Below are 11,660 nucleotides of genomic sequence, written 5' to 3' on the forward strand. Positions count from 1 at the left end.
CGTTAATGGTCAGAAGTTGTCGAATGTGGAATAGGTGGATGGAATCGGTGCGGTATGTTGGAGGGCGGGATGAGATGAGATGCATATTCTATCCGCTGTCCTATAAGTACAATCAGCGCATGTACAGCTTGCCACAATCCAGAGCATACCTTATTGTCATCGGGGTAGGAGCAGGACCAGCGGTCTGAGGGCCTGGTTTCTACGCAATTGTTGCACAACTTACCTATTGTTGAGCTGGTCTGGTGAGGTCTTACCAGGCGCGGTCCATGTACAGCCTTAGCCCGCTCCTACTTACCATTCAGAAACACGCTCTACATGATACTGTCTGAGTCCCCACAAGAGCCTGGTCAGCGTTGTCTGCGCAATATATACATGTCGTGAGCGTCTACAGCATTTACATGATAATTTTACATTGCCGTCATTCGAAACGAACGAATTCAGAACGGGAACCGGTGAGTCCGCATGTAGTCTCCGAGGCGCTCCCGTTGCACCACGGCCACCCACGCAGAACCACCGAGGAGGAGTGCTTGCACCAGCCGAACGCCTGAAGTCATTTGTCAGCGAGAAAACGATACAGAGAAGCACAGACAACGTACTAGACCCCAGGAAGTAGTAGGCAAAGGTCACTAGCAAATACGCTAGCACCGGCGCAGCAAGCACAGGCACGAGTCACGATAGATGCAGGACCAGGCCTCCGGGCATGATGACATCCTCGCCGTCAATGTCCTCGCTCAACTCCTCGTCGTCATACTCGCTCTCATCGTCCGACGGCTCGTAGAAGTCGAGCGTCTCGACGTGCTCGCGCAGCCAGTTCTCGTCGAGGATGTCCACATCGTCGTCGTCGCTGAAGGAGATGTGCTTGAGCGGCGCGCCAGCGGCCTGCCGTGCCTGCACCATGGCCTTCATCGTTTGCCCGTCGATGCCTTGCGTCGCGAGCTTCTCGAGGCGCGGGCAGTACATCGGGGCCTTCTCCTCACCCTCACCCTGGGCGGCGCCCGGGCGCGGCTTCTGGAGGAGCTGAAAGAAGATGCCCTCCGTTTGCTCGGGCCCGTCAAGGCACTTCAGCTTGAGTTCCCGCAGGCCGCTCAGCTGGTCGAGGAACACGTTCGCAGCGTTCTCGTCGCAGGGCAGGCCGCCGATCTTGAGCGTCTCAAGGCCGGCGAGGATGGAGCGAGACTTGTTGGGCATGGGAGAGGCGAGCTGCAGGGCGAACTCCGTGAAGTCCTCGTTGTTGGCGTCAACGACGAGGTGCTTGACGTTGGGAAAGGAGAGGATGTGCATGAGCTGAGAGATGTAGGCCTTCTCGTGGTCGGAAATGATCAATTCGACAACGGAGGGTAGCTCGATGATGTCCGTCGGCCATTCCTTCGGGTCACCTGCGGGACCAGAGAGGGAAATAGCCAACGTCTTGAGGTTTTCGGACGAAATCATCTTAATGAAGGTCTCGAAGGAGGGCCGCACGTCACTAGCATGGTACGCAAGCTCGAGGTCCTTCAAATTTGCGAACATCGACACGCATTCGTCCCATGCTACGTGCACACCCCAGAGGGCCAGCATCTCGAGCTTTGGCGTCGTCCCACCGAATATGCGGAAAGGCGTGGCGAGCTCGGCGGGTTGGAAGGTCTGGTAGTCTTCGCAGTTCTCGTAGTGATAGATCTGGAAGACCTCGAGCTCTGGTGCTGGACCGACCTTTGATAAACGGTCCAGCAACTCGTAGATGTACTCATACGAGTCCGTCTCGAGCTCGAAGTGTCGCCACCGCTCGGTCTCGGGGATGATGATGTCGAGAATCTCCTTGACTTCGTCCTTTGAGATGTTACTCGGGCACGGGTAGGTCGCCTCGGGGTCTGCAGAGTCGCGCGGGCGGACGGTAAGGTTGCCGTCGGGTTGAAGCTCCGCCACCGCGCTGCCGTCGATCGCGTCCTCGTCCTCGCTGTGCTCGTGGTTGCTGAGGTTGAGGATGATGTCGAGTGGACGGTTCTTGGACCGCTTGACGTATGCCCGAGACTTCTCGAACGGCGAGGGCTCAGTGAAGTACACGGTAGTCCTGTCACTGATGTCAGTAAACGCGGTGGCGCTAAGGATCTAGCACGCACCATAGATCGGGAGTATCAAGTGCAACTTGCCGCCACCGCTGGCATACATGCGACACAAGCACCTGGAATGGCATGACCGGGCCCTCGTCATCATCATCTTCATCGTCGTCCTCGGAGTCCGTAGAGCTGTCCGTCTGCGTCTCTTCCCCATCCGCCTTTTCGCCGGCCTTCGGGGCTGTGCTCTTCTTCTTTGGACGGGAGGGACGCCCCTCAACCGAGTCCTCATCTTCCCATTCATCGTCCCCGTCGTCCTGCATCAACAACTCTTCCTCCTCGTCGTCATCATCGTCGTCTTCCTCCTCCTCTTCTTGCAGCTGCACTCCAACGGTGAATATGTACGCAAGGAGCTCGTCCGGCAGCGAGTTGACCGGGCAGCCCTCAGGGGGAACGAATGGGTTGTTCTTCAGCATCTCCCGCTGTACTCTCGCCTTTCGCCACAATGAGCATACGCGCCTCATCGCTGTGAGACTCGCCCACGCACCATGGCGTCTGCCTGACTAATTCCTGGGTTCTCCTTGAGTATCTTCGCTAGCCTCTCCGCCATATCGGAGGCCATCATCTGAGAGAACTCGTCGTCCGACATCGTGAAGGAAATCGTAAGTCGTGAAGGAAGCGATGGAGGTTCGCGGCAAACCGATCGAAATTTCACGCTTGGACATCGAGCGCGTCAGTCACGTGTAATCGCGAACATCAACCTCATTTACTATCGGACTTCCAGGTTCTTATTTCTCCATCTGACTACTTGTACAGCATGTACAACCAATTGACAAGCTTCCCACCAGTGGAGATGTCAGCAATGCCACCTGTCATGGCCAATCAGCACCCGAAAGCTCCAGCTCAGCAGCTTATGACCGACTCGCTCGAAGTTGAGGTAAGCCCGTCTGCGAGAAGAGGCGATGGTAAGGTCAACATACTACACACGTTTGGTAAAAAAGATTGAGGTAGTTACTTGCACATAGTTGTACATTTGCTGAAGCATTCGCTGCCGCTGCGGGTGAGCTTGTGCCAAAGGGATCAGTCTAAGAGAATCCGTTAGACTGCAAATTCGGCTAGAACAGCGGTTCTGCATACCTGGATTCTATGCCCAGTCTTGGCAGATAACTTTGACTTGCCCGGCGTTGCCACCGACCGTGAAGCCTGCTGCAGCAAGGTTGTCACGCAGGCGCGCGCCGTCAACGGCAGGATGGAAGCCCAGCATCTCTACCAGGTGAATCTCTTCCAGCGTGAACGGCAGACTGAGCTTGTCAGCCTGTGTAAGCCGACAGTGCACCATGCGCCGCGTGAGCACGTCGATAATGACGTCCGCCGATAGACGATTGCACTTGATCAAGTTGAGGTTTCGCAGAGAAGGCAGGAAGACTCCATGCTCCGGGGCACCCGGGAGCTCGTCATCAGAACTGGGGGCCAGCCACCGGAAGACGCGGTCGGACATGTCGCTCGCGACGAGCTTGAACGTCTCCAGCCTGTCCAGCCGCGCGAACACGAACCGAAAGTCGCGGCTCCGCATGTCGGCGTAGTCCATCTCGAGTATGCGCAGGGCGCCGAACGGTTCGTTCGCCCAGAGCGCGCGTATCCCGCGCCCCGTGCTCCAATCGCTCCACGGTGACTGACTCGGGTCGTCCGGGATCTGCGCGCCCTCCTCCTGTCCCGCGTCCCCGACATGCGTAAGGTAGTCCGCCGCGAAGATCTCGCCGCCGTCCGTGACGCTCGGGTCGATGTTGAGGCTCTCGAGCACGCAATCCTCGAGCGCAGGCGCGGCGAGGTGCGCAATTAGCAGCCGCGTGGAGCAGATGCTCGAGAGGCGCAGGTAGGTGAGGTGAGGCATGCGCACGAGGGGGAGGTCAACGTCAGGCGCCTGGATGAGCGCGGGATCGATGCGGCCGAGGTAGGTGAAGCTGCGCAGGCGGGGGAAGCAGCGGAGGAGGTGGAGGACGAGCTTGGGGGCGACGCAGCCGGGACCGTGCCAGGCGGTGCCGATCGTGAGGGCCTCGATGCCCGCGAGGGCGTCGGGTGGGGTGAGGTGGGGGAGGATGTGGGGGAGGCTGGTGAGGCGGATGTAGAGCGAGAGGCCGTCGGTGTCGGAGAATTGGGAGTGGTAGAAGGTGCGCACGGGTTGTGCCAGGCCGGAGAGGAGATCCGCGTCGTCCTCGAGCTCATCCTCGGCGCCTCCCCGCATTGCAATGACGATCTTGCCTGCATGAGTGGGGGCAGGCCCGCCGGTGTCAAAGACGTAGTCCTCCTTCCGCTTTCCCTTGATGCTAACACGCCGGCACCTATGCAGTTGTGGGATGATGGGATGGAGGAGGGGGAGGATGCTGTCTGTGGCGCGCTCGATGTATAGATCGACCTCGAAAGGGTGGGGACTGGATTTGACCATCCACATCTGGGCCTTGTGTTGATATGAGAGGATATTGAGATCATCGTCCCGCAGTTCGATGTATTGCCAGAGGGATGGGGTACCGTGAACGACGGTGTGGAACGCTGGCGATACCTGGGCGAGGGTGGGAGGCGATGAGGGGTCATTGAGTGCACATCGTTCCAGGATCTCAATGAGCAGTTCAGCTGGGAGGTCCGAGAACGAGCTCATAGTTTGAGACGCCCGGGTAAGGTGACTGTGAATGAGCACAAGCCTTACGCCACCAGCCCATTGTTCTCATAAGCGGCAACCGCCGCAGAATCACGTGAAATGTGACACCAACGAAGTTGAACTTCGGTGAGCAATGCTGCGGCAGCTGAACCTCATACTCCAGCCTTATCTGGTGTATCAAGGCTATCACAGATTCCAACATTATTATTGACAGAAGCTGCAGGGTATTTGATAGAGTTGTGGTTTACTACACAAGCTCCACGAGGATCTCGTATGGTAGACAAAGGTAGTCGCCCATGTAGTCGCGTCGTTGCTTGAGATCAGTCAGAATATACTGACGAGGGATATCGTACGCATGATGCTCCCAATAGCGCCTGCGGAACGTATCTCTCGACGTTGCTGACCCTGTTTAGTGGCTTTCTACACGACCAGCAACGCAGAGACACGTCAGTCAGTCACTCGATACCGACTCACTGACAAGTCTACAGTACCACGGCGCGTCGTACTTGAGCTACATTCCGATGTTTGAGACTATGCGAGAAGTACTACCCGGAGGTTCGAGGCATTTCGCCAAGCCACGTATGTTCCACGTCAACTCGAATTCGGACGCGTCGGAGGGACAAGGTGTCGTGGTCGACGATCCCGTCTCCGTGCAGGCACCGAGCGCCTCCCCTCCGCAGATCCAGAGGCGAAGATGAATGCGGGCGCTTGATGAGCGACGCGTGTGGAAGGGGAGGAGGGCCGGAGGACTTGGTGAAATTCCTTCTAGAGTTTTCGGCTGTTTGTGATCAAGTGCCACGTTGACGTGACACGTCGACCGCGCGTATAAAACCGTCGGACCGCCATTTCGCCAACTCACTCTTCCCTTCCTCCGCCATGCCGCCGTCGCGCGCACAGTCGCAGCGTCTCCTTTCAACACTTTCCTTACTCTTCTTTGCGCTCGTCGCAGTTCTGTGCCTCGCCCCCGTCGCACGGGCTAGCGACGCGCATCCGGAGTACGGACATGTCATCGGTATTGGTACGTACCGCGACGCGCAAACCTGAAAAGCAGGCGCTTATCCAGTATACAGATTTGGGAACAACATACTCTTGCGTTGGGTACGCGTCGGAGGTCGAGTTGACGCGGGAAGTACTAACGTGTACCCCACCAGTGTAACGCAAGGAGGACGTGTCGAGATCATTGCCAATGACCAGGGTCACCGTATAACGCCGTCATGGGTTTCTTTCACTGAGGATGAGCGTCTGTGCGTGATCACATTTCCCCCTCTCATACTTACCTCTGACCGCTTTTCAGTATCGGTGATGCCGCGAAGAACGCATTCCACACCAACGCGCAGAACACGGTCTTCGACGCGAAGCGTCTCATTGGCCGCAAGTTCGACGACCCGGAAGTTCAGAAGGACATGAAGCACTGGCCGTTCAAGGTCGTCGAGAAGGCCGGCAAGCCCGTCATCCAGGTTCACTACAAGGGCGACCTCAAGACCTTCACCCCTGAGGAGATTTCCGCCATGGTTTTGACGAAGATGAAGGAGACCGCTGAGGCGTACCTCGGCGAGAAGGTCACCCACGCTGTTGTCACCGTCCCGGCCTGTGCGTTTTCGCCCGGCCCTTTTTTCAAGCGCTTGCGCTGACTCGCTTTGCAGACTTCAACGACGCTCAGCGCCAGGCTACCAAGGACGCTGGTACCATCGCCGGTCTTGAGGTCCTCCGTATCATCAACGAGCCCACGGCCGCCGCTATTGCGTACGGTCTCAACAAGAAGGGCGGCGAGTCGCAGATCATCGTCTACGATCTCGGTGGTGGTACCTTCGATGTCTCCCTCCTCTCCATCGACGACGGCGTCTTTGAGGTCTTGGCTACCGCTGGTGACACCCATCTTGGTGGCGAGGACTTCGACAACCGCGTTATCGAGTACATGCTCAAGCAGTACAAGAAGAAGACCGGCACCGATGTCTCGAAGAACCTCCGCGCTCTGGGCAAGCTCAAGCGCGAGGTCGAGAAGGCCAAGCGTACCTTGTCTTCGCAGCAGAGCACCCGCATCGAGATCGAGTCCTTCGAGGACGGTAACGACTTCTCGGAGACTCTCACCCGCGCCAAGTTCGAGGAGATCAACATCGACCTCTTCCGCAAGACGATGAAGCCCGTCGAGCAGGTTCTCAAGGATGCTGGTGTCAAGAAGGATGACGTTGACGAGGTTCGTCGTCTTCACTGTCCTTCGTCAGCTTTTTCTGACATATCTTCAGGTTGTCCTCGTCGGTGGTTCCACCCGTATCCCCAAGGTCCAGCAGCTCCTCAAGGAGTTCTTCGGTGGCAAGGAGCCCTCCAAGGGTATCAACCCTGACGAGGCTGTCGCCTACGGTGCCGCCGTCCAGGCTGGTGTCCTTTCCGGCGCTGAGGGCTCTGGCGAGGTCGTCCTTGTCGACGTCTGCCCGCTTACCCTCGGTATCGAGACCACTGGCGGTGTGATGACCAAGCTCATCCCTCGTAACACCATCATTCCCACCAAGAAGTCCCAGATGTAAGTTTCCTTTCAGTTCTTCTTGGTCTCCCTCGTCTGACGCGTTCCGCAGCTTCTCGACCGCCGCCGACAACCAGCCCACTGTTCTGATCCAGGTGTATGAGGGCGAGCGGTCGTTGACGAAGGACAATAACCTCCTCGGCAAGTTCGAGCTCACCGGTATCCCGCCCGCGCCTCGCGGTGTCCCTCAGATTGAGGTCACCTTCGAGATCGACGCCAACGGTATCATGAGGGTTGCCGCCGCCGACAAGGGCACCGGCAAGTCCGAGTCCATCACTATCAAGAACGAGAAGGGCCGCCTGTCGCAAGAGGACATTGACCGGTACGTCTTCACTATGTCATTTGTCGTACTTCGTACTGACGGTCGTACAGCATGGTCCAGGAGGCTGAGGAGTTCGCCGCCGAGGACGAGGCTCAGCGCAAGCGTATCGAGGCCCTCAACTCCTTGTCCGCCTACGTGTTCGGCCTCAAGGGCCAGCTCGGCGACCAGGAGGGTCTCGGTGGCAAGCTCTCCGACGACGACAAGAAGTCGATCCTCGCCACCCTCAAGGAGGCGACCGACTGGATCGACGAGAATGGCTCGGAGGCTTCCACCGACGACATCGAGGAGAAGCTCGCCGAGATCCAGACCGCGATCAACCCGATCACGTCGAAGATCTACGCCGACTCTTCCGCCGGTGGTCAGGACTGGGACGCGCAGGAGCCGTTCGCCGACCACGACGAGCTATGAGCGCGATGTTGACGATTGTACTGATGCTCACGAGCAGAGCGCTCGGAGCGGGAGGGCTAGTTGGGGTCCTAGGTTGGGTCAAAACATGCCGTTGCACGCATCGTATTATATTATTAATGACAGTCTCTGCAACCGGATTGGCATCGCATCTTGCAGGCATTGTTTACTGTATACAATAGACTGGATAAAGACCAAAAACAATGGAACAGATGTGTGATGAGGGACACCCTTTGAAGTGTGGGTCCACGTCGGCATTTGCCGGATGGAACCTCCGTTTGGGCAAGTCCTGGTTCGACTTGACTCTGGCCCTCATCTTGCTGCTATGAGCGATACAGTCGTGGTCTCGACGCGCGCTGAGCCATGGCTACCTCAGGAACTCATGGAGCATATCCTTGAAGAGCTATACGCCTCGGACGACAAGGCATCGCTCAAGAACATGGCGCTGGCGCACCGTTCGCTGGTGTCATCCTGCCAGAAGTATATCTTCAACGAAGTCCAGCTCTCCGAGGTCAACACGAACTCCGTCTTCAGCTCCAAGAAGACGCTCGTCAGAAAGCTCTACAACACCCTTGAAGAGTTCGCTCACCTCAGCGACCACATCCGCGTCCTGCATCTCGAGGAGTTCTGGGACTACGACAGCAGCCTCACCTGGTACAGCTGGATGTACGAGGACAAGGCGCTGCCAGAGGTGCTGCGTCAGGTCTCCAACCTGGAGGCCTTGTACTTCCAACCGCACTATATGCTGTCGTTCGCCGGCATGTCGCAAGCGCTGGAGAGCGCAATAGCGGAGACCTGCGCGCTGCCGACGCTCACCACCCTGTCGATGTTCAGCATTCGGGGCCTGCCGCTCAGCATCGTGGAGGATGTGTCGCCATCTCTGCGCTACCTGCGCCTTTGGAGCGTGACATGCACACACATCGGCACCAACCAGCCTACAACAAGGGCCACCGTTCCCGTGCATCTCAAGCACCTAGCCCTACGAGTGGACGATGATACCTTTTCGCGCCTCCTGGAGCGGGCATTGTCGCACAAGTCCCCGATCCACCTCGACAGACTGCAAAACCTCACTATTTGCATGACCCACGGTTCGTCCTACGAGGTTGCAACGCGATTGCTCGAAGCGTGCCGCGACACCTTGCAGACCCTCGAATTTGGGGACGAAAGCGACAGTGAGTCGAACTCAAGCCTCATGCTACCACATACGCACGATTAATGGTATGATTGCACTCGCGAAGTGGCACTGTCTGCTCTCGACCTGCCCGGAACACCACACAAAGCATGGATGGCGGAGCTGGCGCGACACCGGCTGCGAGCCCTGGCGTTAACGATGGCCATGGACCAGCAGCGCGGCGGTATCCCGTGGATCTGTCGCGCCGTCGAGGCCGCTGCAACCGTCGAGGAGCTCGTGCTGCAGCTGGTTGTGCGCATATGGGACCTTGACGCGTGCACATACTGGGAGTCCGACTGGTGTGCGCTCGACGAGCTCCTTGCCTCCGACCGGTTGCCCAAGCTCGAGTCCATCACGATATACCTGGACGTCAAGGGCTACACGCGCCCGAATTCGGAGCGCCAGACGTATATCGTGTACGATGTGCTATCGCTGCTGCCGCAGGTGCGCGCATCGGGGCGAGCGTTGACGGTGGAGACCAAACAACGTATGTGCAAACTGTAGCGAAAGCGAATGTATGAGCTGACAGTAACACGTTATCAGTGCAGGAGAATAGTCTGCTACTGCAGCTCGACCCGTTGTCGAGGTACCAGGAGTAGCAGGACTGTAGATGAGAGAGCGACTGTGCTCGTATATTCAGGGGTCGCAGTGTGTTGGTGAACATCGAAATTTCCTGATTAGTCGCCAATCCTCAGACTCATGTCTTTCATACCCAGAGCATTTTGAAGAAGGCAACACCATTGACACGGTTGGGCAGCAAATTCATTGCGTGGACGTGATGAACTAGCAGTGTTCCCAAAGATTAGACGATATGTAGCAAATATCCAAAGGTGGTATACGTTATGTACAGTACTCCCCTACTGCGCCTTTTGTGAGTCGACAAACTCGGTCTTCCACCACTGTGGAAGGGTCAGCTTACGGCTTGTCGCGCAAAGGCATCATCAACGTACCTCAATCATCCGCTTGATGCCCTCCTCCACGCCGACCTCCGGCTCATACCCAAGCACTCTCCGCGCCTTCTCGATATCATGCCACCTCGTCGCACAGCTGAACGTCACGCGGAAGCGCGTGAACGTCGCCTCCTTCCCGCGGAAGTACCCCACCCACTCCGCGCCCGCCGCCGCAATCATCGCGAGGTCCTTGCTCAGCCTGAAGTACTTGCCCACCTTCGCGGGGTCGCGCTTCCCCGGGAAGATCTTGTCGAGCTCGCGCCAGATCATGCGGCCAAAGTCCCAAAAGTACGTCGGCTCGCCGTTCGTGATGAAGAAGACCTGGCCGGCGACGGAAAGCGGGGAGGGCTGCGTCGGGTGCGCGAGCTTCTGGCGGGAGAGGTTGTAGTCGGAGAGCTGGTCGAAGCGCGTGCGCATGACGGGGCGGTTGGACTCGCGCGCGTCGTAGGGGGCGCGGAAGGCGGCCTCGAGGGCGTCGCCGTTGGGTGGGCGCTCGACGTAGGGGCCGAGGGGACGGGCGGCGGAGGTGGGGATGCGGTTCATGGCGCCGGTGGTTAGGGAAATGGGAGGGAGGGGGTAGTTGATCATGGCTTGCTCGGCCTCTGTCAAGCCTGGCGGGTCGAGAGGTACCTTCTCATCCTCGGAAGAGATGAGGGGAGGTGCGGGAGGAGGGTCGAGGAGGCGGTCGGCTGCGTGTAAGTGGGCCTTCGCGACGTTGCCGACGTAGGTCCAGTCGAAGAGGTTATTGTTGTCTCCGAGTTGGAAGTGCGTCTGGCCATTCTCGTACACCTGATGGAAGCCAGTCATGACCTGGCGATCTCCGGGGCTAGGTGCGAACGATGCGTCAGTTATGCGGATTGAGAAGACGGGAAATACGATGTGATCTCACCCGAAAATACCAGCGGGGCGAAGTGCGACGGTGTAGAGGCCACCCTTGCCGTTGGCAGCAAGGACGGCTTCTTCTCCCTTGCACTTGCTTTCGTTGTACGCGTCCATGGCCTTCTCCGGGTAGGGTATCCGCTCGTCAACGCCATTCAGGTCGGTGCCGTTGAAGACGACACCAGCTGAGCTAGTGTACACGAGCTTCTTGACACCACATTCGACAGCAGCAGCGATGACAGCCTTAGTGCCGTCTACATTGATTTTGAAGTAAAGCGCGGGGTCGTTCATGCCATGTGGGGGAGACGCGGTATGTATGATGCATGTCGCGCCGCTCTTCGCAATGTCAGTATAGGGGACTACAAGTGCAAGACTACCACACACCTTCCTGACAGCATTTGCAACCTGGTCCTGCTCGCAAATATCCCCTGAATAGAAGGGTGCATCGTGGTACCGTTGCACAATGTCGAACACCGAGACCGAGTCGCCGCGCTCCTGAAGTTGCAAGACGATGTGACGGCCGACGAAGCCGCTGCCGCCGATAACCAAGTACGTGTCCCTGCCAGCCATGATAGTCGAAAGCAAGTTGCAGGTGGGGGCACTGGGGGAACAGGAGAGGTGCCTGTCGATGAAATAGAAAAACGGTCGAACGACACGACAGGCCGCGGCCCGCCAGCCCGTCCGCGCCGCCACGTGATCGAGGCGCTGTCGAGCCCTCGAGCCTCACCATAA

The 11,660-nt window shown here is 58.0% G+C and overlaps 5 protein-coding genes across 5 annotated transcripts; 2 read left to right on the forward strand and 3 right to left on the reverse strand.

The window, feature by feature from the left end:
• Nucleotides 1–326: 326 nt before the first annotated feature.
• Nucleotides 327–2,724, reverse strand: SCHCODRAFT_02615239 (uncharacterized protein). Its single transcript, XM_003034384.3, has 4 exons — nucleotides 2,578–2,724; nucleotides 2,097–2,524; nucleotides 597–2,047; nucleotides 327–544 (listed from the first exon to the last, which is right to left on the reverse strand). The coding sequence occupies exons 1-3, from the start codon at nucleotides 2,677–2,679 to the stop codon at nucleotides 670–672; spliced, it is 1,908 nt and encodes a 635-aa protein (XP_003034430.1). The 5' UTR covers nucleotides 2,680–2,724; the 3' UTR covers nucleotides 327–544; nucleotides 597–669.
• Nucleotides 2,725–2,964: 240 nt separating this feature from the next.
• Nucleotides 2,965–4,722, reverse strand: SCHCODRAFT_02685536 (uncharacterized protein). The gene is made up of 2 exons (XM_003034385.3): nucleotides 3,168–4,722; nucleotides 2,965–3,115 (listed from the first exon to the last, which is right to left on the reverse strand). The coding sequence occupies exon 1, from the start codon at nucleotides 4,681–4,683 to the stop codon at nucleotides 3,175–3,177; it is 1,509 nt and encodes a 502-aa protein (XP_003034431.1). The 5' UTR covers nucleotides 4,684–4,722; the 3' UTR covers nucleotides 2,965–3,115; nucleotides 3,168–3,174.
• A 786-nt stretch (nucleotides 4,723–5,508) lies between these two features.
• On the forward strand, nucleotides 5,509–8,178 carry SCHCODRAFT_02615250 (heat shock protein 70). Its single transcript, XM_003033802.2, has 8 exons — nucleotides 5,509–5,701; nucleotides 5,754–5,781; nucleotides 5,835–5,927; nucleotides 5,978–6,273; nucleotides 6,327–6,877; nucleotides 6,927–7,201; nucleotides 7,254–7,523; nucleotides 7,574–8,178. The coding sequence occupies exons 1-8, from the start codon at nucleotides 5,560–5,562 to the stop codon at nucleotides 7,929–7,931; spliced, it is 2,013 nt and encodes a 670-aa protein (XP_003033848.1). The 5' UTR covers nucleotides 5,509–5,559; the 3' UTR covers nucleotides 7,932–8,178.
• Nucleotides 8,179–8,235: 57 nt separating this feature from the next.
• Nucleotides 8,236–9,896, forward strand: SCHCODRAFT_02615254 (uncharacterized protein). Its single transcript, XM_003033803.3, has 3 exons — nucleotides 8,236–9,100; nucleotides 9,167–9,586; nucleotides 9,643–9,896. The coding sequence occupies exons 1-3, from the start codon at nucleotides 8,311–8,313 to the stop codon at nucleotides 9,696–9,698; spliced, it is 1,266 nt and encodes a 421-aa protein (XP_003033849.2). The 5' UTR covers nucleotides 8,236–8,310; the 3' UTR covers nucleotides 9,699–9,896.
• Nucleotides 9,643–11,553, reverse strand: SCHCODRAFT_02194185 (uncharacterized protein). The gene is made up of 3 exons (XM_050342033.1): nucleotides 10,939–11,553; nucleotides 10,050–10,875; nucleotides 9,643–9,998 (listed from the first exon to the last, which is right to left on the reverse strand). Exons 1-3 carry the CDS (start codon nucleotides 11,496–11,498, stop codon nucleotides 9,957–9,959), a joined length of 1,428 nt encoding a protein of 475 aa, XP_050201680.1. The 5' UTR covers nucleotides 11,499–11,553; the 3' UTR covers nucleotides 9,643–9,956.
• Between the last annotated feature and the right edge of the window lie 107 nt (nucleotides 11,554–11,660).

This window comes from Schizophyllum commune, assembly GCF_000143185.2.
Source record: "Schizophyllum commune H4-8 unplaced genomic scaffold SCHCOscaffold_3, whole genome shotgun sequence".
Taxonomy (NCBI): Eukaryota; Fungi; Basidiomycota; class Agaricomycetes; order Agaricales; family Schizophyllaceae; genus Schizophyllum; species Schizophyllum commune.